The following is a 27,475-nucleotide window of genomic DNA, read 5'->3' as shown; positions in this document are numbered from 1 at the left end:
CTCTGTGAGTTCGAGGCAGCCTGGTCTACAAGAGCTAGTTCCAGGACAGACTCCAAAACTACAGAGAAATTCTATCTTGAAAAACAAAACAAAACAAGCCAAAATCACTGTCCAAGATGCTAAAAGATGTCATGTACCAGGCCCCCTCTTCCATTTTCCTGCTGCTCCCGCTCCTCAAAGGTCCCTTGCACACCTGTTGCTTCTTCAGTAGGATGTTGACACTGGTGAGGTCCTTGCCATAGTCATCTGAGTGCAGCTGGGCCTGCAGGCTCTCCAACCAGCTCTCCAGAGCAGAACAGCTTTGGGCAAATAGCTCTGCCCGATTGGCATCAAAAAGGCTGCGGGCCTTGGCTTGGGTGGTCGTCTCCAGTTCATCCCAGCGCCTGTGCAGATCTTCCAGCTTCTCTGACACTAGGACTTTGAGTTCTGGCTTTTCAAGAGTCAACTCCCGCCCTTCCTAGGTGACAGGACAAAGGAGGTGTAAGTGCCAAAGTTAGATACCACTGAATGTTGCAGATTGATCACAGCTAGGGATCTGAAGAGTAGAGAACTGAAGTGTACCAAATAGTTCTAATTTCCCGTGTGAGGTGGTCTTCTTAGTAGACCCTTCCCAGAGGTTTTTAAAGCCTTCTAGACTCTTCTTCATGGTTGATCATACTCTACTCCTTCTTTAGGACCCAACTCGACTCTCACTTAGGAAGCCATTGTGATCTGGGCCTGGAATTTTGGCACTTGGGAGTCTGAGACAGGAAGGTTGCTGTGAGTTTAATGCCAGCCTGGTCTACATGGCAAGATCCTGCCTAAAAAAATTCTCTTAAAAGCCACCTGCTTGGCTTGTGTGGCTTCCCAGCCTTTAGCACACTCCTTGCATAGTGATCCAGGCTTTACCTGACCTTGCCCAGGACCCTTTTTCTACCTTAGCTTACAGGAGCTTTGTGCACATTCTATGCTCCTGACAGGCTGACTTTCTCCTCACACTTATCATCCACTCTGCCTAGAACCTAATATTTCTGCTTGCTTACGATTCTCCTTTCCTTCCACAGGTGGCCCTGATGTATTCCCTCATCTCTAACCTGCTTAGTGTCAGCCTTTATGGACTCTACCTTTTGGCAGACTGCATTCTGCTCTGGATCTTTTCACTTAGTTTTGCGATTCTGGGCATTGAACAAAGGCCCTTGTACATGCTAGTCAAAGCTCCAGCTCCAGCCCTTTCTTACTTTTCATTTTGAGAGAGAGTCTCACTAAGTTGTCCAGGACAGCCTTGAACTTAGGATCCTCCCATCTCAGCTTCCCAAGTAGCCAGAACTAGTATTACAGGCCTGTGCCACCAGACAGCCTTCTGCTCTGCATCTGATTTAGCTGTCTACATATACCCCACATCCTGGCTATTGTGTGTTTCCTTGAAGTCTGAACCAGTGTTAGCATCACCTCCTTTCTCTCTCAGTGCTTTGCATATAGTGCTAAGTATATATCTGCAGAGCAAATGCAAACACAGAAAACTGCTTTCTGCTCCCCAGTTGTATGTGCTTGAGAAAGGGAAAATGTCTTTTCATGTGCTACATACCACCCAGCAACACCTAGCTCGTATTACCACCCCAGGAGTATTTGCTGAGAAGTAAATATTCACTTGTCCTCAGTGACTGAGGCACAGCTGTGTGGGAGACAAAGTCCTAAGAACAAGATTCGAAAACAAGGGTTGTCAGACCAAGGCAGATGGACAAAATCTGCCCCCTGCCTGTTTTCATAAAGTTTTATTGGAGGACAGCCATGCTTGTTAGATTCTATGACAGCTTTTGTGCTGTGACAGCAGAGATGAGGAGATGTAACACAAGCTATATGGCCTACAAAGCCTCAAGTAGTTCCTGTCAGCCCTTTATAGATCTTTGCAGATGTCACAGCAGAAGAGGCTGTGGTGCTGCAGGTCTAGAAACAGTTATGACGTTGAACCCAAGTCACAATTTGGCTCTCTAATATACTGTATTTTCTTGAACTTCATCCCCAAGCCCTAACTTTCCACTTTGGTAATGTGAGCATCTGGAAAAAACTATGTTCTGGGGTTAGGCCCCTTCAGCCTAGACCGTGTCCAGGATCTGCCCAGAAGCAGCTCTAAAGGATCATCATCTCGTGCCTCTGGCCACATTAGTTACCTTGTCCACTTTGTCCAGCCAGTCCTTGTTGGCTGCCAGCTCAGCCATGAATGCCTGGTGCTTTTGCCATTTGGTGTGCAGGTTGCGGGCCTCATCATAGGAAACATCCTGAGCTGTCAGCATCTTCTCATCAATCCAGAGTTTCAGCTAGTACAAGTATAAAGCAGGCATGAAGGAGATTTTTTAGAGGGGAGGAGTGCTGTGGCAGATGAGCCAGGAGATGCAAAAGATTCCAGAGGAAGCCATGAAGGGTGTGTGTATGTGTGTGAAAGGGATGGATAGCTAGGAGATGCTACAGGGATGCCAGGGAACTGGGAGCCTCACCTCCTGACAGTCTTGTAAGAAGTGCTGCTGCTCTCGGTTGTCCCGAAGGCGGCCCAAAAGCTGCTGTACTGCCTCCTGATTCTTTCTGTGCCTGCAATGACAGCCCAGAATGAAACCAGGACCCTTAACTCACCAGAAGGTTCAGTCTTTCTCTTATGTGAATAATGACCCCTAGGGGTCCCAAAAGACACCCAAGGAATCTGATTTCTAGGCCTGCCGTAGGCTCCAATTTGGTTCAATGTGGCAAGTCCCTCATGGATCCTGATCCAGCCTGTCCAACCACTCTGATCTTCCTTTATTTGGTGTTCTGCCTCCAGCTCCCTGCCCTCTGTCAGTTCATAGATACACTGAGTGCTCTGTGTCTTAAGCTTTAGGTCACCCTTTCCCACTATTTTCTGTCAGGTTCCTCATTTGTCCCACCATCCTCATCACACCTCTTCTCGATGGAGTCTGCCTTCTCTTGGATCTTCTCAGCATGGATGTTGCCTTTGGACACCAGCTGGCGCCCAGCCTCCAGGAGTCCACGGATACGCTCTCCATTGGCGTCCATGGTGCTCATGAAGTCTTCCAGCTTTTTAATGGCCACATCTGCAGCCTGGAGTGTCCCTGGCATCTCCGTGTGAGACAAAACATATTCCTGTGTGGGAGAGACAGTCATAGCATGCAGATTATACCAATCTGAGAGGACTTGCCCAGGGGTACATAGAGACCAGCCTGGTGAGGAACAGGTGGTCCAGATGGCTCTGTAGACAGGGCAGGGGCCACTGATGTGGAGATCTTACAACACTGCAAAGCAACTGGGCTGGAGGACTTTCACCATTCCAAATCCTGTTCCTCCTTATTGGTAACTATTGATTTATTTAATAGTTACAGGACTAGCTAGCCTTTTCATTTCTTCTAAAGTCAGTGTGGTTATATTTACATTTAAATTTTGTTAGAATTATTATATTCTAATAACAAAGCATTTCCCAACCTGTGTGTTGTGACCCTTTATGGGTCACACATCAGATATCTTGCATATAAGCTATTTACATTATGATTCATAACAGTAACACAATTACAGCTATGAAGTAGCAATGAAATGATTTTATGGTTAGGGTCACCACAACACAAGGAATTGTATCAAAGGGTTCCAGCATTAGGAAGGTTAAAAATAACTGTAATAACATATAAAATATGTTATTAGAACATATTTCTAGGGGCTCAGTGGTTAAGAGCACTGACTGCTCTTCCAGAGAGAGGTCCTGAGTTCAATTCTCAGCAACCACATGGTGGCTCACAACCACCTGTAATGAAATCTTGAGCCCTCTTCTGGCTTGTAGGGACACATGCAGGCAGAACACTGTATACATAATTGGTATGAGAGAATGGTCTGTATTCTGTCAATTATATTTTAAATAAACGCTGATTGGCCAGTAGCCAGGTAGGAAGTATAGAAAGGACAACCAGACAGGAAGTAGAGGCAGGTCAATGAGAACAGGAGAATTCTGGGAAGAAGGAAGCCCATTTCTCTGCAGTCTTGTCCAGACACAGAAGAAGTAAGATGTGACTACACCGCTGAAAAAGGTACTGAGCCATGTGGCTAACACAGATAAGAATAATGGATTAATGTAAGTTATAAGAGTTAATGAGAAGCCTGAGCTAATGGGCCAATCAGTTTATGATTAATGTAGACTTCTGTGTGATTTCTTTGGGACTTAACGACTGTGGGATCTGGGCAGGACAGAAACCCTAACAACACATAATAAATAATTTAAAAAAAACATTTTACCAGGCGGTGGTGGTGCATGCCTTTAATCCCAGTACTTGGGAGGCAAAGGCAGGCGGATCTCTGTGAGTTTGAGACCAGCCTGGTCTACAAGAGCTAGTTCTAGGACAGGCTCCAAAACTACAGAGAAACCCTGTCTTGAAAAATTAAAAAAAAAAACCAAACTATTTCTAATATATTCTTCCTGCTTATATTGCTTGCTCAACTACTCCACCCAATAGTACTGCCTATTCCTTCCCCTAATCCCTATTTTCCTCGTCTTTCTAGTTGGGACTATATTCCCTGGGCTCTTACCTGGCTGCTAAGCACACCCTCAGCCTGGCGAGCATCTCTCAAAAACCCCTGGAAGCCATGGGCCTGAGCCAAGCGGCCTTGCCGACTCTCCCACATGCGGCCCAGTTCCTCCCAGCCGGTTCCAAGAGCTTCCAGCCTCTGTCTGAGGAAGAGGCATTGGGGATCAGCCTGGTCTCTGGTCACCTCCTCGCCCAAGGTCCTGAGGCGGCTGTACTCGCTCTGGGCTCGCTCCACCTCTCCCCGCAGGGACGCATGCTGGGCTAAGAGGGCTTCTGCCTCAGGCAGGGTGGCTGGCCCTTCTTCAGAGGCTACAGCAGTCTGTGTGCGGCCTAGCCAGGCCTGGAAGTCATCCAAGCTTCGCAGGAAGTCCTGCAGCCTTCGCGCCTCACCCAGGGACTCTTCTCGGCGCCGCATGGTGGCCCGAAGATCCTCCCAGCCAGCTTGCACCTCTCCAAGCCGGGTGTTGATGGCAGGGGCTTGGGCTGGGTGGCCAGCAGCCAAGGCATTTGCCTCTTGGGTCAGCTCACCCACCCGGGCAGAAATGGCTTCCAGATCTCTCTCAGTGCCTGCCAGTTTCCGCTGCAGGGCCAGCACACCAGCCAGATCATTGCCCAAGCCCTGGGTGGACTCGATGACCTTGGTCTTCTCTCTCATCCATGCCTGGGTCTCTGTGCACTCTAGGTGGTAATTCTGGATGCTCAGGGCTGATGTCAGAGCTGCCTTCTTGCCATCTGCCAGGGACCGAAACTGTTGCCACCTGTGAGTAGGGGAAAGGTCTACATGTGCAATGGGCTTAGCTTCCTTGCCCTGGCCAGGTACCTGGAAACCTCTTCCTACTGCTCTTTGCATACAATTCCTGCTTCTCCGGTCACAAGGGTTACTCATCCCTGCTGTTTGCTTCCTTTTCTGATAGCTCCCAGCCTCTCTGGACTGCCCTGACCTCTTCTATTCCTTTTATGACTTCTCTTCTCTTAACATATTCTAGTCAGGTATCTCTCCTCCTTTTTAGTCACCCTTCCAGGCCCTACCACAGTCTTCCTTCAACTCCATCTGCATTAGCTAGTAAGTAAATCTGTTTTTTTTTCTTCAGATTAATCTTTGGTGCTGCCTCCCCACCTCAAGCCCACCTGTGGTTGAGCTGCTGCTGGGTGCCGATGATGCGGTCCTTGCCTGGTGGATTGGCCTTCAGCAATTGCTCGGCAATGTCATTTACAGCAGTAACCCGTGCAGCCAGGGCATTCATTTCAGGCTCCAAGGTCTCAAACCTGAGGCAAGGGAAGAGTAGGTCCAGCAAGGCCACCACGTAGCTGCCCTCAGATGCCCACAGAAACACTGTCCCTTAAATGTTGTGGAATAATCTTTTTGTATACTGTGAAGATGTGTCACTCTGATTGGTTTAGTAAAAAGCTGAACAGTCAACAGCTAGGCAGGATTTCCAAGCACAGAAGACCCTGGGAAGAAGGGCTAAGATGCCAGGAGACAGGGAGGAAGCAGCATGGGGAGTACAGAGTAAAAGTAACTGAGCCACAAAGAAGAGTGTAGATTAAAGATATGGGTTAATTTAAGTTATAAAAACTAGTTAGGAACAATCCTAAGCTAAGGCTGAGCTTTTGTAATAAATTGTAAGTCTCCATGTCATGATTTGGGAGCTGGCTGATGGGACAGATACTCACTACACTTAACTAAGAGGCTTCTGTTCCAGCATTACTGTGCCTCTTAGCCTATAAGGTCCACAGTACCTGAGGGTCAGAGCCCCAACTCCCTCAAAACCAGGAGAAAAACTATCCACTGTAGGGTACTCAAAGACGTAGTAAAGGTCTAAAGTCAGGAATACATGTACAGCAAGTCAAATTCAACTGTGGCACAGGGGGTCCCTACCTTCATCAGAACCTCAGTATTCCTATTATGGATCTTATTCTGTAACCACCTACCCATGCCCCATCCTGCTACTATGAGCTAAAAAGACAACCAAAACCAAATGTCCAAGCTTCAAGATGTGAACGACAATGTCTTTGGGGGTGAGGAACACCTGACATTTCTGTAAAGGGCCAGGTGAGTAAATACTTAATACTTTTGGCTCTGTGAATCACAGTCTGAGCCGCAGTCCCCAACTCAACTAGGAGGGGTGAACACAGCCACAAAGATCATAAATGAGAGGGCATGGCTCTGCTCCAATAAAACTTTATTTACAAAACAAAATAAAACCCAACTCCTCAGGCCACAGGCTGGAGTTAGTCCAAGGGTTATACTTTGCCAAACCCACATTGTAATAGGAGATCTTGAAAACCTTCAAAAAAAAATTTTTACTTATATTTCAAAACCTGCCAGGAAATTTGATTCTAGATTGACAATGAGTAATATCTAAGAGTTACTTTTTTATGTGATAGTGGTATTGAAGTTCAATAAAGATGTCCTTTCAGATGGTCATGGTAGCACATACCTTTAATCCCAGCATTGAGGAGGTAGAGGAAGGTGAGGCTCTGTGACTCAAGGGCAGCCTGGCTTACCTTGAAAGTTTCAGGACAGCAAGGGCTACAATAATGAGAATCTTTCTCAAAATAAATAAATAATGAATATAAAGAAAGAAAAAATGATGCCTTTTAAAAATAACTGTAAGGTTTACTGTTCTTTGGATACAGCTCAGGTTTTTTTTATTTGGTGGGTGTGTGTGTGTACCAGCAGAAGCAAGACAAGATAGTGTCAGGCCCCTGGAACTGGATTCACAGGCAACTGTGAGACACCTGATGTGTGTTTTGGGACGCAAAGTCAGTAAAAGCATTGCTCTTAACCACTGAGCCATCCCTCCAGCACAGCTATTTTGTTTTTTAAACTTGTCTTTTAAGTCAGGATCTTACTATGTAGCCCAGGCTGCCCCTGGAACTTACTATACAGCGCCCACCAGTCTCAGACTTACAGAGACTGCCATGACCTCCTGGATGATATGCCATCATAGGCATACTCCATATCTAGCTTCCAAAGGTGCTATTTTAAGTCCATACATAATTTAAAAGTATTATTATTATTATATATAAGGATACCTCCTCATCTTTCCTAAAGGGGCTGTCTTGAAGAATCATACCAGAGACTTGCTTTTTAAAAGAGAAATCAATAAAAAAGAGCAACATTATTGACAATAATGGAATCTGGACACGCTCTCTACTTTTGAGTATGCTCAACGTTTTCATTAGAACTTTAAAAGGCTGGGAGTGGTGGCACATGTTTGTAATCAAGGCACTTGGGAAGCTAAGACAGGAGGGCCGCTACATGTTCACCAAGCCTAGGCTCTAGAGCAAGACCTGGTCTCAGTGTAAAAACAGAACAGGAGATCCTGACAGCTCACTGATTAAGAGCAATGGTTGTTCTTGTGGAGGACACAGGTTTGGTTCCCAGTACCCACATGCCACCATCAGTAACTCCAGTTTCAGAGGATACACTGAGAGAAGCAGTCATAAAAGGAAGAAGAGGTCAGAGCAGTCCACAGAGGCTAGGAACTACCAGAGAAGGAAGCAAAGAGCAGGGACGAGTAACTCTAGTTTCAGCTTCTCTTCTGACTTCTGCAGGCACCAGGCACACAGGTGGTGCACAGACATACATACTGGCAAAACACTCATGCAAATAACATACATCTTTAAAAATACATATACTAAAACTAAAAGAGAAACAACAATAGAGCCCTATAAAAGATGGTAGTTATGACTCAAAGAATACAGTTAGGGCTCAGAGGGATGTTGCTGGCAGTTTATAATGGTGCTTGCATCCCTGTATCAGACCCTCAGCTCACAGGTGATGCATCTCCAAGAAAACGGCAGTCCTTACCTCTGCTGTACCACCTCCAGGTCCTCCAGGCGCTCAGGTAGGGCCAGCCCATTGAGCCACTGCTCCTTCTCCTCTACCCAGAGCCCACAGGCCCCAGCCTCGCTGAGCATGGTATAGAGTGCCAGGGCTGCCTCCAGGGCTCGTGCACGCTCACCCGCCCGGGCCTGCAGCTCCTCATAATGCTGCTCCAGAGTGGGCACTCTGCCCTGAACTTCAGGTGTATGGCTCAGTGCAGGTGGCAGGGCTGTAGCCTGCTCCCTCAAGGCATCCAGTGTGGGCCGGTGGGCTCGGATCTCCTCCTCGAGGGCCCGATGCTGCCTGGCGAGGGCCTGTGTGGAGAACTCATCATGCCCTACCTCAGGGCTGGACACCAGGCGTAGTGCATCCACCAACCAGGCCTCCATATCATTTGCATCTGCTTGGAACTGGTAGAGGCTGGCAGCCTGTGCTAGCCGCTGGGCTCGCTCCTCGGCCAGGGCCTCCAGCCGCTCCCACTGGGCCTGGAGCTCAGCTGCACGGGTTGAGGCTTGGTTGGCTCCAGGGTGGCCCTCAGCCACCAACTGCTGGCCTTGTTCCAGGGTGAGCTTCAGGGGCCCCAGACGGCCACTCATCTCACCCCGTAGGGCTGTATGCTTGTTGAGCAGACGGAGGACACCGGTCAGGTCCCGACCTGTCTCAGCTGAGGCCAGGAGGTGCTGCTGCTCCCGCACCCAGGCCTCAGCCTCACCCACTTCCCAGAGGAACCTCCAGAGACGACGTGACTCTTCCAGACGGGCCCTTCGAGTTGCTGCCAACTCACACAGGGCCTCATAGCTCTGCTCCAGAGTGGCCACCCTCTCTGACACCAGCTGTGGGTCACATGGTCTATACTCTGAAAAGAAAAAAGCAAGCCAGAGGTCCAGAGCTTCAGTTGCTCCCCCTCCCCCTTGTCATGGTCACTCTTGTAGGTCTCCCTTCTGGATCTAGCTATCACTATTACCTGCCCATCAGTGATCCTGCCCCCAAATGTTCCCGAGTGACAAGCTTGTTCCTTGTTTCCCAGTCCTTTCATTTCCAACTCGCCCTCCCCGCAGTTTTCACCTTTCCCTGGATCACAGAAGCGCAGGGCAGAGGCGCTGACTGCTCGCACCCTCTCAGCCTGCACTGCGATGTCTGCTTCCACCAGCTCGTGTAGCTGCAGTAAGTCTTCCACTCCAGCCAGGTGCTTGCCCAGGTCCTGAGACTGCAGCCGGCCCTGCCACACACACATAGCATGCCAGTGCCTGTCTGAGAACAGCCTAGCAGCCTACCAGCCTGCCAAGCTCACTGCAGCGCATCTTCCTTCCACCCTCTTTGGATGGCTCCACGTTACACCCAAGTGAGCATACCTACACACACACACACACACACACACACACACACACACACACACACACACACCCCAGTTATGTTCTTGCAGTTGGTTCTTTATCCTCAATTGCATCCCCATGGAAGAGTTTTCTTACTAAATCCTGCTCTGGAATTTTTATTCTGAGTCATCTCAGCTCCAGAATCATAGATGCCCACTGCTGTCACTGCTCCGTTCCAGCCCCTTCAGTGTCTTCTCCAGACCCACCCTCAAGCACACCTCTCGCCTAGGAGATGGCAGCCTGTTTCTCTGCTCCCACTCTTGCTGCCCACAGACCTTCTGCACACCAAAGTCCAAAGGACCTTTTTTTCCTTTCTTTGAAACCCTTTAAACACTTTAAATATTCTGTTTGAGTAAAATCCAAATTCCTTGACAAGCCTGCAGGGCTCTAAGGGAGACACCACGGCTCCTCTTTCGTCTACTCTTGCAGTCCCCATGGGCCCCACTTGCACAGTCCAGGGTGGTAGCCTCGTTATTCCTTCTGCCCAGAACCTGCTCTCATCAGAGTGCTCTGGGCTGCCTCCTTGCCTCAGTTCAAGTGACCTTCTCTCAGAAGGGCCAATTCTTGCCCAATCACCTGCTCCAGTGGCCCCAGGCCTTAGAACCACCTGCTATGGTGTCTCTGGTTTTTATCAGCCTCTTTGTCCCTAGGCTGGGAGCCCCACAGGGACAATCTGTCAGCTTTGCTCATCACAACTAGGAGGGGCTGGCTCTGAATTAGCACATGCTAGGAAGAGATGGGCTGAGTGGATAGACAGCCACACCTCAGGCCTCCTGCCCAGGTGAGTCATGCCACAAGTGGCTATTACCTTCATCTCTGCCATCCAGTCCATGAGGTAGAGCAGATCCTGAAACACTTTCTGCAGCTCCAGGTTTAGAAGGAGTCTCTCACGGCGGGCAGCCACCATCTGCCGTAAGAAGTCCCAGAGCCTGGCCACGTTCTGCTGCCTTGCTGCGATGCGCTTAATGTCATGGTAGTGCTCTGCAGCCAGCTCTGCAGCCACAGCATCCACTGCCTGCACCCGGCCACTGTAGGCCACGATGTCTGTCTCAATGGCTTCATGCTTCCGCACTGCAGCCTCCACTGCCGCCAGCTCCAGCCCAAAGTTGTCCTGTGGCAGAGGCAGGGAGGGCAAGGTTGGGAACCCAGGGGCAGTACCTCCGCTTGCTTGCTGTCTGTCCCCTCTGTACCACCTCATTCTGCCTCACTGTCTCTTCTGCCAGGGAAGCTTTAGGCCCCCAGATCCTGAGTTTCCTGCATGACAGATACTGTGTTTTATCATCTTCCCACCCTGGAGGAACCTTACTGGTACAGTCTTTCTCACATTTCTCCCTACCAGCCTGGATGTGCCCGTAACATGAGTCCTACCTGGGACACGAGGCGCTGGTTCTCACTGAGCCAGGTTTCCCGCATGGCAGCCTTGCGGTCGAAGCGAGCAGCCAGTTGCTCCAGCTTCTCCTGGCGGATCAGCTCTGTGCGCAGGGCCAGCTCTCGCTCGTGTTCAGCTTTCTCTAGCCGCTCCCAGGCCTGTGAGGTAGAGACTGGATTGTTACAATGGGACCAGGGTAGAGGTCAGCCGGGCTGGGGCTCAGGTGAGTTCCACAGAAGCTTGGTCTAGTGGATTCATGGAATGGGATCAGTGAGGCACCTGTGCCTGAAAATATGCGAAAAAGGGAGAGGTGCCAGGTACATTGTGAACCCACATAATAACTGTTTGCTTCTGGATGAGATATGAGGTCATCTATGGGAAATACAAGATTTGTCTGTAGTGGTGGGACTCTGGGGATGAACCTTAGTTTACCCGAATTAGTCTTATAATTCTTATTGTGGAAAACATAAAGCAGTAGAGATGGTGAAATGGGGACATGCCGAACAAGACAAAAGACTTGAGGTCTGATTTATTTACTGGCTCTGGTGGAGAGTGAGTGGGCAAAGAGCCCACAATCATGAGAGGACACCAGAGTCATGTCTGAGGGTGTGGGCAGTGGCTATCAGGGATTGGTGGAGGTCAAGAAGGCCCTGGGTCACAAAAGGCATGGAAGGTGCCTAGGTCAGAGACGACCAAGGATGGCCATGTGGAGATGTTAAGGGGGAACACGGACCTTGTTGATGTCGGAGATGAGCCGGCCTTCACGTGGCGTGTAGACCTTCTGATTGTTGGCCCGCAGCTTGCTCTGGACGGTGAAGAGCAGCACCTCCAGGTTTCCTTTCTCTGTGAATCTGAAGCAGAGACCAAGTCAAGATCAGAGGCAAAGACCACAAGGGACTCAAGGCCTTTACTTTACACCACAGAACACTCACGCTGCTTTTCTTCTCACAAAAGTAACACTTTTGTATGTGTGAAAGCCAAAAATCACTAGCAAGTACGCCAAAAGAATGGACTTTGGTTTTCTTCTTCGTCCTTTTTCTTTTCTTTTTTTTTTTTTTTGGTGGGGGGGAACTCAGTATGTTGACTGGGCTAGCCTTGAACTCACAGATCTGCTTGTCTCTGCCTCCTAGCAGCTGGGATTAAAAGTGTTCACCACTACGCCTGATGCTCCCTGCTTTTTTCCTTTCTTTCCTTTCCTTCCTTCCTTTTTTTTTTTTTGATACTGGGTCTTGCTGTGTAGCTAGCCTTGAATTCATAATCCTCCTGCCTCAGCCTTTAGAGACCTGGGGTTACAGGTGTGTATGCTTGGCCCAAGAACATCATTAATTTATTTTTCTATTTATTATTTACTGACTACAGCACTGGGGGTGGGATCCAGGCCTTCATAAATGCTAAGCAAAACCTCTACCACTTAAGTACATCTTCACCTTTTTAAGAAGACTTTCTGCCAAGCAGTGGTAGTGCACGCCTTTAATCTCAGCACTTGGAAGGCAGCCAGATCTCTGTGAGTTCCAGGCCAGCTTGGTCTACAGAGCAAACTCTAGGACAGTCAGGGCTACAGAGAAACCCTGTCTCAAAAGTGAAAAAAAGAAAAAGAAAATTCTGTTCCATCACGGGTCTCACCAAGTTATCCAGACTAGCTTTGAATTTGAGCTTCTGATCATCCACCCTGTCACATCTTCCTGAATAGCCAGGATTATACACCTGCAACTCCAGGCCCAACAGAAACCGAAAGCTCCACAAAAATGTCGCTGTCGCTACCCATGGAAGTGCTGGTTTCTTCCTTGAACAGTGAGGAACCAGTATAACCAGAGCTCAGTGATGAACAACTCAACAGCTGTGACCAGGACCTTGGCTCTGGATGCTTCTCAGCACTTGGCGCACGGTGCCCTCTCAGCACTGTCTGCATCCCTCACCCTTGTTTTCCAGATAAGAACATTTAACAAGCTATATAATTGTCCAATACAGCTGCTGAGTGGCAGAGCCAGGATTTAAACCAGGTACTGTAAACTTGGGTGCTTACCACTTTGTTTGCTGTGGCTTATGAAGAACTCTTGAAGCCCATTTCTTCAACTATGACAATCTTTTCATGTCAAAATTTATTTGGGGGGGATACTATTTTCAGCGGTTGCTACATGAATTATTATTATTATTTTACAAAGGTCATGTTGAGGCATGTCCTTGAGCTTACACCTTTGTTGGAATGCCAAGAAAAGGGTTTTCCAGGCAAAGGGCACCTCAAACCATTCCCTCGGCTGTAGAGAATAGTTGTTTCCTAGATGAGTATTAGGTTTGGAGCTAACATATTAACTCCAAAAGAGCCTGATGATTATGATCCCCCTCCCTCCCTCCCCCCTCGCCCCTTCCCCCCTCCCTTCCTTCTCCCCTCCCTTCCTCCTTCCCTCCCTCTCTCCCCAACCTGTGCTATATGGAATTGCTAATGGCGATCCTACATGTGAAGAAATGAATGCTAAATACCTTTGTGATGTTCATGCACTGGCCACACATCCTGCAGGCTGACTTATCGAGTCCAGTTCTGTCTGCTCCTGCACTGAGACTACAGTGTGACCCCCAACCAGTATTTTTTTTTCCTTTTCTCAGGCAGGGTCTTACTCTGATGTTCCAGGCTAGAACTCAATATGGCTGGCCTTAGAACTCACAGCAGTCTTCCTGCCTCAGACTCCCAAGTGCTGGGATTTGCAGGTGTGAGCCACCATAGCTGGCTTGCAACCAGTCATTTTATCTGATGGACTGCACTGACTTGACATGCCATGGCAATCATTCTTCCATGGCATGCGTTTTAAAAATGGCTAGTCATTAGAAAATGTGTTTTGGAACAGCTCTGCTGTTTGGATGCTTCCAGCCCTTTGAGCTGAGGGAAATGAGCCTTGGCTGCATTTCTGAACTGCTAAATGTCCCTCCCAAAAGACCGCCCTCATTTAGGCTTTCTCTCAAGAGAGTACAGCTCTGGGCAGGCATGCTCTGGCAGGGTGGGGCCCAAAGGACACCTACTTAGGTGGCTTCTCCACAGTGCGATAGGAATTGAAAGACTGCAGCTGGTTCTGGACTCCACTCAGGGAGTTGGCCAGCTGCCGGTCATTGAGGGTCACAATCGTTTGTTCAATCCACTGCAGCAGTTCAGAGGCCAGGGACTCATATTTCTCCACCAGGTGTTCTGCCTCCATGGCATGGTCCAGGACCTGTGGGACAGGAGACAGGTAAGTGCGTGTCTCGCCCAGTGCTATGGCTCTACCCTGCCCCGTTTTAGGGGAGTAAGACCGACAGCAGGCCTCCTCTGACCCTTAAACCTAGTGTCTCACAGTGAGGGTACCTTGCCAATTCTTTTGCCTTCAACAGCCAGGGCCTTCATCTTAGAGAAGTAGTGGTAGTAAGTGGCCACGTAGGTGATGATTGATTTCTCATCAGGCTGATCCACGTTCACATCTGAGAAAAAGGACCATTTAGGTGAGGTAGACATCAGAAACCTGCCTCTCTTCCAGAAGTAGACCTAAAACCTGACTGACCCACCTCATGCCAGGGACACCCCCCCCACCCTCCAAGGCTAGCACATCTCACATCTTTTCAGATCCCTTCAGATCAGTGACTCTCAACCTGCTGTGGTGACTGCTGTGGTGACTGCCAACCATAAAGTTAGTTTCGTTGCTACTTCATAACTGTGATTTTGCTGTTGTGAATCATACTGTAAATATCTGATATGCAGCCCCGGTGAAAGGGTTGTCCGACCCACTCCCCACAGGACACACGACCAACAGGACACACGACCCACAGGACCCAATCCCCACAGGACACACGACCCACAGGACACACGACCCACAGGACACACGACCCACAGGACCTAATCCCCACAGGACACATGACCCACAGGTTGAGAACCACTGCTTTAGCGCCAAGTAACAAGTCAATTATTTCAACTTCCTCTTCGGTATGGGAAGGGCCTGCGAAGCAGAGAGGGAGAAATCCAAAGGCCCAGGAGACCTTCTACACAGTGTACGTGATGTACATTAAAGCAAGCATTCCTGACTGGGAGACAGTGGGGCAGGAACTACAAGCTAAGCCTCTTGAACCATTTTGGGGCATGGTCACTGCTGTTGTTCCCAGCCTGGTCCCAGGTTCAGCCATGGGTATACCCAAGGAGGTAAATGTCCTTTCAGACCAAGCATTCCCTCCACACAACCATAGCTGACGATGACTTGGGATCCCTGCGCCATCTGACTTTGGCCACATCATTCCTCTCAAAGGCCAGACGAGGAGACTGGAAGCCCTTCAGAACACACCCAGGCAAGCTGGAACTCCTAAAGCCATCTCAGTCAAGTCACAGAGCCTTCCCTTTACTCCCGCGTCCTGCAGAACAGCCATGCTTTGCAAATGTTCTCCAAGGAACTTTGCATTTAGACTGCTTCTGTCTCTAAGAAACCAAGATTCTCTGAATGACATGCTTGTGATTCTGAACTAAGAGGGCTACCGGTGGGTGAAAATCAGGGAGAGAGAATCAAACCAGCCAGAAAAGCTAAGGAGGAAAGCTTCCAACAGGGGCTTGCAGTTGGCTCTCCTCCCTTTTCTGGTTGCACCCAGATTGCTCTGCCCTGCAGAAGCAGCGAGGAAACAGGCTCTAGGGCTGGTTTGAACCTGAATCGCAGCTGTACCAGGTCTATGACCTTCAGCAGGTCACCTGACCTTTAAAAGCTCTACCTCTTCTGTAAACTGAGGAGGATAATGGCAGAGGGCTGTCATTAGGACAAGTAAGGTATGTGGCTGGAACAGGCCATTGTGCCACAGGGACAACTGACCACGGGCCACTTCTTAGTGAGAACCAAAGGTTGTACAGCTTAACCCAAGCCTAGAATTTTAGAAGAACTCAGAGGTCATGGAACCATGGTTCTCATTTTATTTTAATTTTTATTCTTGTGGTGCTGGAGTGTGCACAATGACCGCTCAACCTGAGTTTCATTCCCAGCTCTGGTCTTCTCATTTTGGAGACGAGGAAACTAAACCAGGCTAAATGACTGGCTTTAAATCATACTGGTGCTGTGGGCTGAGACAGAACCTACAGCCCAGAGCTTTCTCTGAGTTGGAGCTCCCTTTATTCATACAAACTTTGTTTGTTTTGTTCATGTAGCCTAGGCTGTCCTCAAATTTAAGGAAGGCTGGCCTTAAATTCTTAACCCTTTTCCCTTTGACTACTGAGTACTGGGATTGCAGGCATAAGCTAACATCCTGGTACTTTCTTTTTCCAAGACACAACTTTCTTACCACAAGGTTGTGACAGTCATTGCTACTGCCTAATTCCAGAACATTTCCACCCTCCACTGCTGCTGGTCCTCCCTGGCAGCCACCCTCCAATTTGCCCCTGTCTTTCCACACCTGACTGCAGAGCTCTGACCCACCTTCAGGATCCAGGAGCTTGGTCAGACCGAGTTCCTTTTCTGCCAGATTGAAAGCATTCTGCAGGTTATAGTGTGCATTACACTTCTTCAGGGACTCAAAATCCAATAGGTCTGGCCTGGGGGTGGGGGTGGGGGACAGATCACATCAAAAGCATGTCAGAGCTTAAAGAAAAAGATGTAAATACCCCAAGCCCACTCCTGGTATACCATCCTACTTCCTGACTTCTCTCCCACATTCTTTTGCCTTCCTTCTTTTTAAGACAGGGTTTCTTAGGTAGCCTCGGCTGGCTTGGAACTCACTCTGAGACCAGACTAGCCTTGGATTTGCTATTCTGCTTCTGCTCCCCCAAAGACTGGGATTTCCCTTCGTTTTCCCCCTCTATAGCTATGCTGTAACTCAGCCACTCTCCCGGCCTCTGCTGTATGCTCCTGGGTCACTGACCCACATGTTCACTAAACCTGTCTTCTCACCGGTGTTTATGCACGATGGCATTAAATGCCAGCCCATCTCTCCAACTGGTGGTAAAGTTGTGCACATTGACATTGGGATACCTATAAAGAGAAAACAGCGAGTGCTTCAGAGCCCTGGTCTGTGATACAAGGACAGTGGGCAGGTTGTGAACCTGAGATTCCATCTCAGTGTGGCCCACTCCTACGGCCATGCTCCTGGGCCTCCTCACCCTGCGGTCTTCATCTGGCACCACAGCAGCAGAGCGTCCTTAGCTGACTTCTTCTCCTTGTTGTCTTCTGTCTCCACACTGATGTCTTGGATCTGAGAAAGCAGCAAACAGGACTTTCACTCCCCAAGTGGTGTCTTGGTGATACCAAAGACACTCAGGGAAAAATCAGAGAAAACTGATCTTTAGGAATGCTGTGTGGTGGAACAGAACCTGGGCCCTTATTTTCTCAGCTAGTGACACACATTTTCAGGTCCAGGGGATTTGAAGCAGGATATCAGTGGAGCAGAAGTGCCTACAAGTAAAGGGAGCTGGTTCTTCCAGGCGGAGAATATGAACAGGTGAATGGTTGTTTTCTGAGACAGAGCTGAAAGAGCTCGCTCTGGGGGAAAGAGGGAATGTCGGAGGAGCTGAGTGACACTGAGATAGAGTGTAGCGTGGAAAGTGACAAGCCCCCTCCCTGCAAGCAACTGCATGGATGTGCTTCAATGGCAAGCTGCTCTAGAAAGTTCTATATGCTCAGTTTTTAAACTTAATTATTATTTTACTTTTATGTATAGGGGTATTTTGCCTGTATGTTTGTCTGTGTACCATATGTGTGTCCAGTGCTCTCAGAGGCCAGAAGAGGGCATCAGACCCCTCTGGATGAACTTCTAACTGGAGTTAGAAGTGGCTGTGAGCTGCCATATGGGTGCTAGGAATTGAACCCAGGTCCTCTGGAAGAGCAGTCATTACAGTGCTTTGAATTCCTGGCCTATCTCTCCAGCCCCTTAATTTTTGTATTTATCTTAACATGGACCATCAGTAACAGTGTGGGGGTATAAAGCTAGCTGGTACACAGCTCACACCTTAGATAACACCTGGAGGATACCTGGAATCGAAGGATGATGGTCCACACCAGCCCAAGAGTCAGACGGTGGTTTCCATCCACAATGTCATGGGAACCCATGTTTTCCAAGTGTACTTTCTGCTCCTTCAGGAACTGCAGTGCTTTATCCACATTCTCCAGGCAGTGGATCCGCATTCGGCCCTTTGTGGGCTTTGGCTGTGGGCAGATGGAGGGTACAGTGACATGGGGCCATGGTTCTCTTCCTTCCTAGCTTTCTCAGCAACCTGCCCCATACCTCCCATGATCTTCGAGGGCCAGGCCAGAGGATACAGATGAGGCCTGGCAGATTAAGATTCCCAGGAGAATTAATTGCACCTAGAGAGGGTGGGAGAAGAAATGCTTTCAATGGGGCCACTGTTCCTGTCTCTGCAAAGCATGGCTCCCATGTAATTCATGTAGCAAAGCCTCTTGGAATGAGCACAGGAGCCATAGGATTTGCTCAGCTCTCTGTAACACCCCTCCTGTGGTTTGCTCCCTTGCCAGTCTCCAAGGCTCCCTTCTGTCTGTTACCCCAGCTCACCAGGGTCTCTCCCGAGAGCACCTCCAGGAGCCTCAGGAGGTTGCGCCCGTCCCGCAGGTCGCTGTACAGGTCTCCCACCCGGCATGTCACCCGGGCCAGGTGGGAGTTCACCCACTTGGTGAAGGTTTTCTTCTGCACGGCTTCGCGTTCATCTGCAGTGGCAAGAAGATGTCATTTCTGTCCTTCGAGGACAGTAATGCTTGAGCTGGGCGTGGTGGCACACACCTTTAAGCCAGGTAGATCTTTGTGAGTTGGAGACCAGCCTAGTCTACAGGGAGAGAGTTCCAGGACAGCCAAGGCTACATGGAGAAACCCTGTCTCTGGGCTGGGTGGAGGTGGGGGGTGGAGAACAAGACGGACAAAAAGGCCTCAAAAAGAAAGAAGAACCCGAGTCACTACAGCAACTAAATGAGATACTGGGATGATACACCTACTGGGTGTCCAGCGCCATGTGGCTCCCTCTTGGGGAGCTTTGCTAAGGGCAAGCCCTCCTTCTCCTTCAGATGTGGACAAGGGAGAGATTGTGTGGGCCTTTAAGGCAGCTCCCTGTTCCGGGTCATATACAGAAAAGGTAGGCGACTCTAACTAGAGGCAGGGTTGCACAGTTGACTGTAGAGGATCCAGGACTAGAACACCAATACCACAAGATTCAGGAATAATTTATAAAAATTTAGTTCAGGCTTGGTGGTGCATGCTTTGATCTTGGGAGGCAGAGGCAGGCCAGTCTCTGAATTCCAGACCAGACAGTGAGATCCTGTCTCAAACAAAAACAAACAAAGAAATAAGAACTTGCAAGTTCAAGGGAGCAAGGCAGGTGGAGTTGAGTGCTGCCAGCCTTCAAGAAGACAGGCGAGGCCAAGTCCCCAGGTACCCAGGGGACTCCTAACAAGGGATGCTGTCAAGTTGCACAGGAAACTGATGATTAAAAGCTTCATAAACAGAAAGAGAGTACGCTCTTCACTGTGAGCTACTCTGGAGTCAGGATTCCTGCCAGTCGCCCATAGGAAGCCAAATGTGAGGACTCAGCCCAAGTGGTAAGTGTGTACCATCACATCCAGCACCTCAGAAAGTTAATTTCACATTCCTGTGCACCTCCCCCGTAAAACAGCCACACACCCATGTTGACAGAGGTTTCTGTCCCACCAGGTCCCCCAGATGTTCAGTCCCCAAAGACCATTGTCCCACAGCACACCCAAGTCTATTCCTGACTTTCTCATCTCCAATTCCTGTGCCTATGCCAAACCCAGCGTCCTAATCACCATATGGGACACCCCTAGCAGTTGTGCCTATGGTGACTCTGGACCTCTTAGGGTCCCAGGTTCTAGATGAGTTGAGGGCAGATTAAGTCACCTGGCCATTGCTGAATCCAGGGAGACCTCCCTGACACTGGGCATGCTGGTGTGAGGCACACAGGGAGACTAAAAGTGGAAACAGTACCTAGAAAACCTGGTAAAACCAGGCACCAAAGTGTAGCATCACAAGACACCTACAACACCCTAAACACACATACCATGAACTAAGCTTATCTGAGCCAAGATGAACATTTCTGTCCAGACATCTACAGGACCTGTGTGCACAAACCTCTCCTTTGACACACGCTCTCCATTTTCTCCACATCTTCCCTCCACAGCCATTCAGAAGCCCAGGAAAACACATAAAAGTTCTAGGTCCTAGGCCTCTAGACCAATCTTTTCTCCAGCATGGCCAAACCATGAGGGTGAGCCACCAGGGGAGACTGCTATGGCCTCTCTAGCGGATGACAGGAACCCAAAAGCTCCCTTCATCCTCATCACCTTTGGACCCAGCAGGGCACCTCAAGGTCACACCCCGTGTGCCACCCCCACCCCATTATCCAGTCTCATTCAGTGGGGTTCCAATTCTCCACACGCCTCGATTCTCTGGCTACCTGCGATGATTCCCTCTAAGTTCCACCACGTTGCTCAGCACAAACATCTGAGTCACAGAAAGCGGTAGGCATGGGGTTCTGGGCATGCTATCTTTCCCTATCCCAGGTCCCCTTGGCACAGCAGGCTCCCCTCTGCCCAGGGAAACTCACCTTGAAGCTGTTTGAAGCGTCCTTCCAGAACACTGGCATACTGAGCAGGATTGATGAAGGCAGCTGGCGAGAGCAGGACGCCCCCAGGGTTCTGGGACCCCTCCACAGCCTCATAGTAAAACTCGCCAGCCCCGTTCAGGCCGTTTCCATGTACCCTGCCCACTCCGTTCGCACTCATGGTGCCTGCTGCCTCCTACTCAGCCTGTGGCCCAGAGTCCATGCTCCCCTGCCAGGGCAGGGCCAAGAGTGTGTCCCCTGAGCCTGTGCTGGTGGGGTCCAGAAAAAGGCTTCCGTACCTGGTGGGGTGGAGTTGTTTCAAGGATGCCGGGAGTTTCAAGGAGTGGGGGAAAGTTATGGGATGCCTGAGCTTCTGAGACAGTAGGGCACACCTGGTTGTGGGGAGAGACAGAGCAGCTCCAGACAAACAGGTCGGACAGTGGCGGGGGAGGGGCAGGCTGCTCTGGAGGCGGAGCCAGCTGGGGCTTGGCCAGGCCCTGCAGGGGCGGAGGAGGGAGTTGCCAGAACCCAGAGACCTGCTCGTCAGGCCACTAGTTGCCCAAGACTAGGGAAAACCTGCCAGAGGGGGCCCCAAAGCAAACCCCTGCTTTCAGAAGGTCTGCAATGGGTAGACCTCTCTGGGCGTTGCTGGGTGGGCTTGCTTCAGGACGCCTGAACTTTGATCTCAGCCCTGAGAGCAGAGAAACACAGGAGCAAGGAGATCCTGGAAGTGGAGCCAGGTGTGCTGGTGCTGACTTCTATGGCCTCTGGGGAGTAAGTATGATGACTGTCCTCCACTATCAGCCCTTTTCCTTTGCCCACCAGCCTCCTCAGTCAACATCCCAGCCCCCATACACCGAATACCGGGCACATCTATCAGATGCCCTTCCTACCTCTTCCTGGGCCTCTGCTTTTGTCACTGGCAGCCTACATTTGTTCCGCCTAGTTATTTAGGATTTATTTGGCACCTACTGAGTGAGTGGCACTGTGCAGAGCAGAGCCCATTCAGAGATGCCTCTTGAGAGGAGCCCAGCCTTGAGCGGGGGATAAACACTCCACACGAGCACTGAGTGGTGTGTGTGTGGTGTGTGTGCATATGGTGACAGTTCTGATTGGCGCCGTCTGATTGGCGCCGGTCTTGTGTGCACAGTTTGACCATATTGGGAAGTATGTGTTAAATGCTCAGGCATGGTAGAAGTACTGGGTGGCATGTGGCATGCTTACAGACATGGTGAGAGCTCTGAATGGCAGCTGTCATATGAGCTAGACTTGGAAACTTTACTAGGTGGCATGTAGCACGTGCACATAGATATAATGATCACATGGGTTGGCATGTGACCTGTACAGACACCGTGGCAGTTCTGGAAGGTATATATCATTGCAGATAGCATGAGAGTTTGGGGTAGCATGCGCACAATGACATCAATGATAGCACCAGAGGATACACAAATCTAAAACCAGGGAACCAGGCACACTTCCCCAGAGAGGTGACATTCTCCATACCCCACATTTCTTGTCTTCCCTGAACTACGAGTGTTTCATCAGTCAGTTTCCAGTCCCAGTCAGGAAGATGCCAGGAGAGAGTGACCCATGAACCCCACAAGCTGTAGCCATTATCTGGCACTGGGATGGCTGAGTATAATTTCCTGGGAAGCTTCTGAGAATCCTAAACTCTGGACCATATGTCTAAAGGCTCTCAAGTTCGTCCTTCTTGAGAACCTGTATTTGTAAAAATCAAGGCCTCCAAATCTCTTCTGCTGGGAGCCACCCCACCGGAAGATCACCCCTCAAGTGGAAGTAATCTCTCATATTGGAACTGGCTGGGCCACGGGCAGGTCAGTAGCTATGAAGAGGGTGGGATGAATGTGGAAGGCAGATGGGGTGGGTGGCCTTAGGGTGTGTGGGTGACTCAATCCCAAAACAGCCACTGGCTGGTGGTGTCAGGTGGCAGCTGCACTCTTGTTGCCATGACCACCCCCCACCCTCAATGCAGGGAGGCCTGTCAGACAGGTTTGTTTGTGCCCAGCACAGCCAAGGGGAGAGTCCTGGCCATAGGGAGGGTAGGGGTTGAGGTGGGGTGGGCGGAGAGCAAACCCTGGGAGAGTGGGAGGGTGGCAGCTGAGAGAACTGCTCCAGGGAACAGGTAAATAAATAGGAGTGACAGGCAGCAGGTAGAAGGAACAGGTGCGGAGGGAGCCAGGAAGATAATGGGGCCGGACGGACAGGGAACAGGTGTGGGAAGTGACAGTCAAAATAAGGGAAGGCACATTGGGAGGGAAGGTGAGGGAGAGGTGGATGGGATGGAAATGACAAGCAGAGTAAAAAGCAAAGCACTGTGGGGACAGAGACCTGACTCAGGGCTTAGGTCATGAAAGGAAGCTCATCCACGCAGCTGGGCACTCCCAGGGTTATGTGAGTGGCATCTCTAAGTTAGGGGAGAAGGGAGCTAAGCAATACTGTTCAGTGCAGGAAGTTTGACCTTGAGGTTGGACTTGGGGACCAGGCATCTGTATCTGTTGCTTCAGAGCAGCAACTCAGAAAACGAAGTCAGTCATCCATCCCATAAAGACAGAAGATTCTCCCTTCTGAGCTCATAAACCCACCTCCACCCCTCTCATCACCTCCCTGCCCCTCCCTGCCTTTCCTTACCTGCCAGGGCCTTGATTCTGGACCTCTCAAAGAGGCGGGCTGAACTGCTGTCATTGTCCCAATCTGAGTCGGGCAGGTCCCAGCGGTTGTTGATGTCACTATACTGGCCCTGGATCTCCAAGCTGTCGAAGTCTGTGGGTGACAGAGTGCTGCTCATGGTGGTGGGTGGCTTCCTGTTCCTACAAGAAGACGAGGCTTGTGAAGAGTGCCTTGGGGGTGCTGAGCCTGCCACTCACCTGCCCTTCTTTTTCTTGTGTTTTCCTTTCTTTCTTTTTTCCCTTCCCTCCCTCCCTCCCTCCCTCCCTCCCTCCCTCCCTCCCTCCCTCCCTCCCTCCCTCCCTTCTTTCTTTCTTCCTTTATTCAGACAGGGTTTCTCTGTATAACAGTACTGGCTGTCCTGGAACTTGCTTTGTAGACCAGGCTGGCCTCAAACTCAGAGATCTACCGGTCTCTGCCTCCCAAGTGCTAGGATTAAAGGTGTGTGCTACCACCACCAGGCAAGTACTAGGTTATGAAGTAAGGTTCTTCCTAATTTTTAAAAAAGAGGCTTTTGCTCCCCTCAAAAAAAAAGCCAGCACTCAGGAGGCAGAGGCAGGCAGATCTCTGAGTCTGAGGCCAGCCTGCTCTACAAAGCAAGTTCCAGGACAGCCAGGGGGCTACTTGGAGAAACCCTGTCTTGAAAGACTCTTTAAATTTTGTTTTATGGCATGGATGTTTTGATGCATGTATATATAATGTATATATAATATGTGTACCAGATGTTTGCCTGGTACCCAGAGAGGCCAGAAAAGGATGTGGAATTCACTGGAATTGAAATTACAGATAGTTGTAAACCGCCATGTGGGTGCTGGGAACTGAACCTGGATCCTCTGAAAAAAACACCACTGCTTTTAACCAGTAAGCCATCTTTCCAGCTCCTCTAACTCTTCTTCATAGCATCTGGTACAGAGAACACTATTACCATCTCCCAGACTATCCTTGGACCCGTTAGCAATGGCCTGAGGGATCAGCGCTTACCCCAGCCTCAGTGGTCTAGGCTGTGGTACCTGGATCATGTGTACTTATTAGTACTATTTATGACCTTAACCTAAGCAAACACACTCTGTCCTCAAATGAGCTTCAGGTTAGCTGCTGGGGATTTTTTTTTTGAAAGTCTGTAAGGTCCAAAGTTCTGGTGTAAAACAACATTTACTAGCCACTCAAGGGAACGAGGGTAGAAAGTTATAACTTTAACAGAACTCTAAATCCCACATTTTTCATTTTCCTAGTACCTCTTCACCACAGACAGTTTAAACTCATGAACTACTTCATCTGGTGGTGGTGGCCCATGCCTTTAATCCCAGCACTTACGTATAGTGATGTTTCATTTGTATTTTAATAAAGCCTGCCTGAAGATCAGAGAGTAAAACAGCTGCCCTGATCAGCCTTACAGACCAGGCAGTGGTGACACACACCTTTAATCCCAATGGCCATACTAATTTGCCTTAGAAACCAGGCGGTGGTGGTGGTGCAGGCCTTTAATCCCAGCCCTAGAGAGGAATATAAGACGGGAGGAGACATCTCTCAGGATCAGTCTCATTCTGAGATTCCTGGAGGTAGGATCGCCATTCAGCAAGAACTAAGAGCCAGTGGCTGGCTGTTTTGCTTTTCTGACCTTCAGGTTGAACCCCAATATCTGTCTGAGTTTTTATTAATCATGCTACACTCAGGAGGCTGTGACAGGTGGATCTCTGTGAGTTCGAGGCCAGTCCGGTCTACATAGTGAGTTCCAGGACAGCTAACGCTATTATACAGAGAAACCCTGTTTCAGAAAAAAAAATACCTCATCTGGGAAGGATGGAGGTGAGGAAAACTTCTGTGGTTTGAAGGCTGGATGGTGAGGCTCTAGGTAGGTAGAAGTGTGTGTGCACAAGACCACACAAAGGCAGAACTTAGCTACTACGGTTAGCTGGTTCCTAAGGGCTGAGCGTGCCCTCCTTGGGGCGGGGCTGGGTAGCGCCCCACACCAGCGCTTTTCTGGGAGTGACATGAAGGAGGTGTGTTCTAGTTTCCTTTCAGTTGCTGTCACAAGATCCTCTGAGGATTTATTTGGCTTATACTCTCAAGTCGCAGCCCATCACTGAGGGAAGGCAGGGCAGCAACGGAAGCAGGAGAAGCAGACACCACAGAGGGATGCCTTGCTAGCTGGCTTCCTTTTAGGAATGCTTAGTTGGTTTTTTGTTTTTAAATACACCCCAGAGCCCCCTGCTCAGGGAATGGTGCTGCCCACAGTGGACTGGAGCCTCTTACATCAACTAACAATCCAGACATTTCCCACAGGAATGCCCACAGGCCCATCTCCTCTGGACAACTTGTTAATGGAGACTCTCCTCTCAGATGACGCTAGGCTTCATCACACTGACAGTTTAAACTGACTAGGCCAAGCTGTCAAGAATTCTGCCCTGCTCCGGTTACATCTCTGCGCATCACTCAGCCCTGTGGATACAGCTAGTACATAGTACAGCACTTATCACATTCACAACACGGCCGTCAGATGTGTATGTGTGTCTGCTTGTTCCACTTTAACTCCTTGAGAGCAGGGGTAGTGCGCTCGCTCTGTCTGTCTGTCTCTCATTTCTTTCTGGGCCCAGCAGAATAGGTATTCAATAAAGAGATATCATATGAGTTCATCATCATTCCTATTTTGACCATTGAATCAATGTCTTTCTTAGGGATGAAGAAAACACTCATGCAAAGAATGGAGTGGAGACGGGAGGAGACCTGTTTCTCAGCTGGAGGACTTGGGTCTCTAGTTCCTAGATTTGCTCGTTCATTACCCTACAGACGAGCACGGAGTTTGGTTTCCACTGGTCTAGGACTCCTTTCCCACCATTTTCCACCAACAGAGCCACTGGATTTGCTCTGTAAATATTTATATAAAACTAAATTGTAGGGCAGAGTTGAGTCACCCTGAGCAAAGAACACTATAAGCCAGGCATGACCTGAGCCAGTCAGCTAACAGTTTTAGTTTCTGAACAAGAAAACAGAATCTGACTTAGAAGCACTGGCCTTGGCCCTGCTCTGTGTGTGGAGTTAAAATCTCCTCACCAGCAGTCCTTGTCAGTTCAGCTGAAGGGCATTAGAACCCAAACAATCTCTCCACAGACCCCAGCAAAAGCACCCCCATGTGACACCAGCTTCCCCTCATTATTTTATTATCCTATATTCCTTTTACAGGAAAACCCCCACTACAATCCCATCCCTGTGCCTTGACAGTCAGTTTCTAAGCATTCTAGCTCTGGACTCCCCCCCCACCCCCACCCCCGTCGTCTTGTACAATATGTTTTCTGCTTTCCAGGGTCTTAAAGTTTTCTGCTTGAGATGCTTGAGATTTCCCTACCCAGACCATCCCTTACATAGGACCTGGGCCTCTGTGCTCAGTCTTCCAGCAAACCTCCAGCCACATGACTGTGGAGAATGGAGAATCCTCAATTTTATTCTCCTCCAAGGATTCCTGAACTCCAGCGGAAGGAAGGTGCCACCATTAATCCAGATTACAGTTCTGCATTCCCTCATTCTTAGCCACTGACCTCAGCCAGGCCCAAGAGGCTTATGTGGTTAGCATCACGCTGGCAGTACCTCCCATTAGCTTCAGGCTGGAGCTTTGCTACAACACAGGCTCTGCTTAGCCATGGGCTGGTCCCTAGGCAGCGGGGTCCCCTCTCACTTTCCTCCACTGGCACTGGTTTGAAAAGCTAGAAACCCTGTTTCCTGCCCTGCCTCTCCTCTGATTCCTCTTCTCACCACATCCTGCTCCAATTACTTCTCTATCCCCTTAGTGATCCTTCCTCCTCTGCGCGTCACTCAGCCCTGTGGATACAGCTAGTACATATTACAGCGCTTATCACATTTACGACACAGCCGGCAGTCAGTTGTGTATGTGTGTCTGCTTGTTCCACTTTAACTCCTTGAGAGCAGGGGTAGTGCGCTCGCTCTGTCTGTCTGTCTCTCATTTCTTTCTGGGCCCAGCAGAATAGGTATTCAATAAAGAGATATCACATGAATTCATCATTATTTCTATTTTGGCCAATGAATCAATGTCTTTCTTAGGGATGAAGAAAACACTCTTGCAAAGAATGGAGACGGGAGGAGAAAAGACCTGTTTCTCACCTGGAGGACTTTCAAGGTAAGCACTAG

The 27,475-nt window shown here is 49.5% G+C and overlaps 2 protein-coding genes across 13 annotated transcripts in view; one reads left to right on the top strand and one right to left on the bottom strand.

The window, feature by feature from the left end:
• Window positions 1–23,471, bottom strand: part of Sptbn2 (spectrin beta, non-erythrocytic 2) — a 33,965-nt gene extending 10,494 nt beyond the window's left edge. The window contains exons 1-19 of one of the 2 annotated variants that reach the window (XM_038334447.2): window positions 23,300–23,471; window positions 18,598–18,749; window positions 18,060–18,233; window positions 17,192–17,283; window positions 16,983–17,063; window positions 16,512–16,627; window positions 14,438–14,550; window positions 14,119–14,306; window positions 11,840–11,957; window positions 11,106–11,264; window positions 10,546–10,848; window positions 9,430–9,583; window positions 8,350–9,220; window positions 5,661–5,798; window positions 4,534–5,290; window positions 2,906–3,108; window positions 2,472–2,562; window positions 2,148–2,294; window positions 194–457 (exon numbers count right to left, since the gene is read on the bottom strand). In XM_038334447.2, coding sequence (XP_038190375.1) covers window positions 194–457; window positions 2,148–2,294; window positions 2,472–2,562; window positions 2,906–3,108; window positions 4,534–5,290; window positions 5,661–5,798; window positions 8,350–9,220; window positions 9,430–9,583; window positions 10,546–10,848; window positions 11,106–11,264; window positions 11,840–11,957; window positions 14,119–14,306; window positions 14,438–14,550; window positions 16,512–16,627; window positions 16,983–17,063; window positions 17,192–17,283; window positions 18,060–18,233; window positions 18,598–18,749; window positions 23,300–23,456 — 4,278 coding nt within the window. In that variant the 5' untranslated portion in view covers window positions 23,457–23,471. Of the gene's footprint in view, window positions 1–193; window positions 458–2,147; window positions 2,295–2,471; window positions 2,563–2,905; window positions 3,109–4,533; window positions 5,291–5,660; window positions 5,799–8,349; window positions 9,221–9,429; window positions 9,584–10,545; window positions 10,849–11,105; window positions 11,265–11,839; window positions 11,958–14,118; window positions 14,307–14,437; window positions 14,551–16,511; window positions 16,628–16,982; window positions 17,064–17,191; window positions 17,284–18,059; window positions 18,234–18,597; window positions 18,750–20,653; window positions 21,119–23,299 lie in introns of those variants that run through there. The other variant, XM_038334440.2, reaches the window with a different exon arrangement.
• C1H11orf80 (chromosome 1 C11orf80 homolog) overlaps window positions 21,149–27,475 on the top strand; it is a 122,856-nt gene continuing 116,529 nt past the window's right edge. For 6 of the 11 annotated variants that reach the window (XM_038334572.1, XM_038334540.1, XM_038334495.1 and 3 more), the window contains exons 1-2: window positions 21,149–21,424; window positions 27,389–27,464. Coding sequence is in view for 6 of the 11 variants with exons in the window: in XM_038334540.1 (XP_038190468.1) it covers window positions 21,411–21,424; window positions 27,389–27,464 (90 nt within the window). In the remaining 5 variants the exon portion in view is untranslated. Of the gene's footprint in view, window positions 21,425–22,342; window positions 22,486–27,388; window positions 27,465–27,475 lie in introns of all 11 variants that reach the window. The other 5 variants (XM_038334580.1, XM_038334564.1, XM_038334556.1 and 2 more) reach the window with 2 other exon arrangements.

The sequence above is a fragment of the Arvicola amphibius genome, chromosome 1 (assembly GCF_903992535.2).
Source record: "Arvicola amphibius chromosome 1, mArvAmp1.2, whole genome shotgun sequence".
In the NCBI taxonomy this organism is placed as follows: Eukaryota; Metazoa; Chordata; class Mammalia; order Rodentia; family Cricetidae; genus Arvicola; species Arvicola amphibius.
The sequence above is the reverse complement of the archived record's forward strand: the minus strand, read 5'-3'. Positions and strand labels throughout refer to the sequence as shown.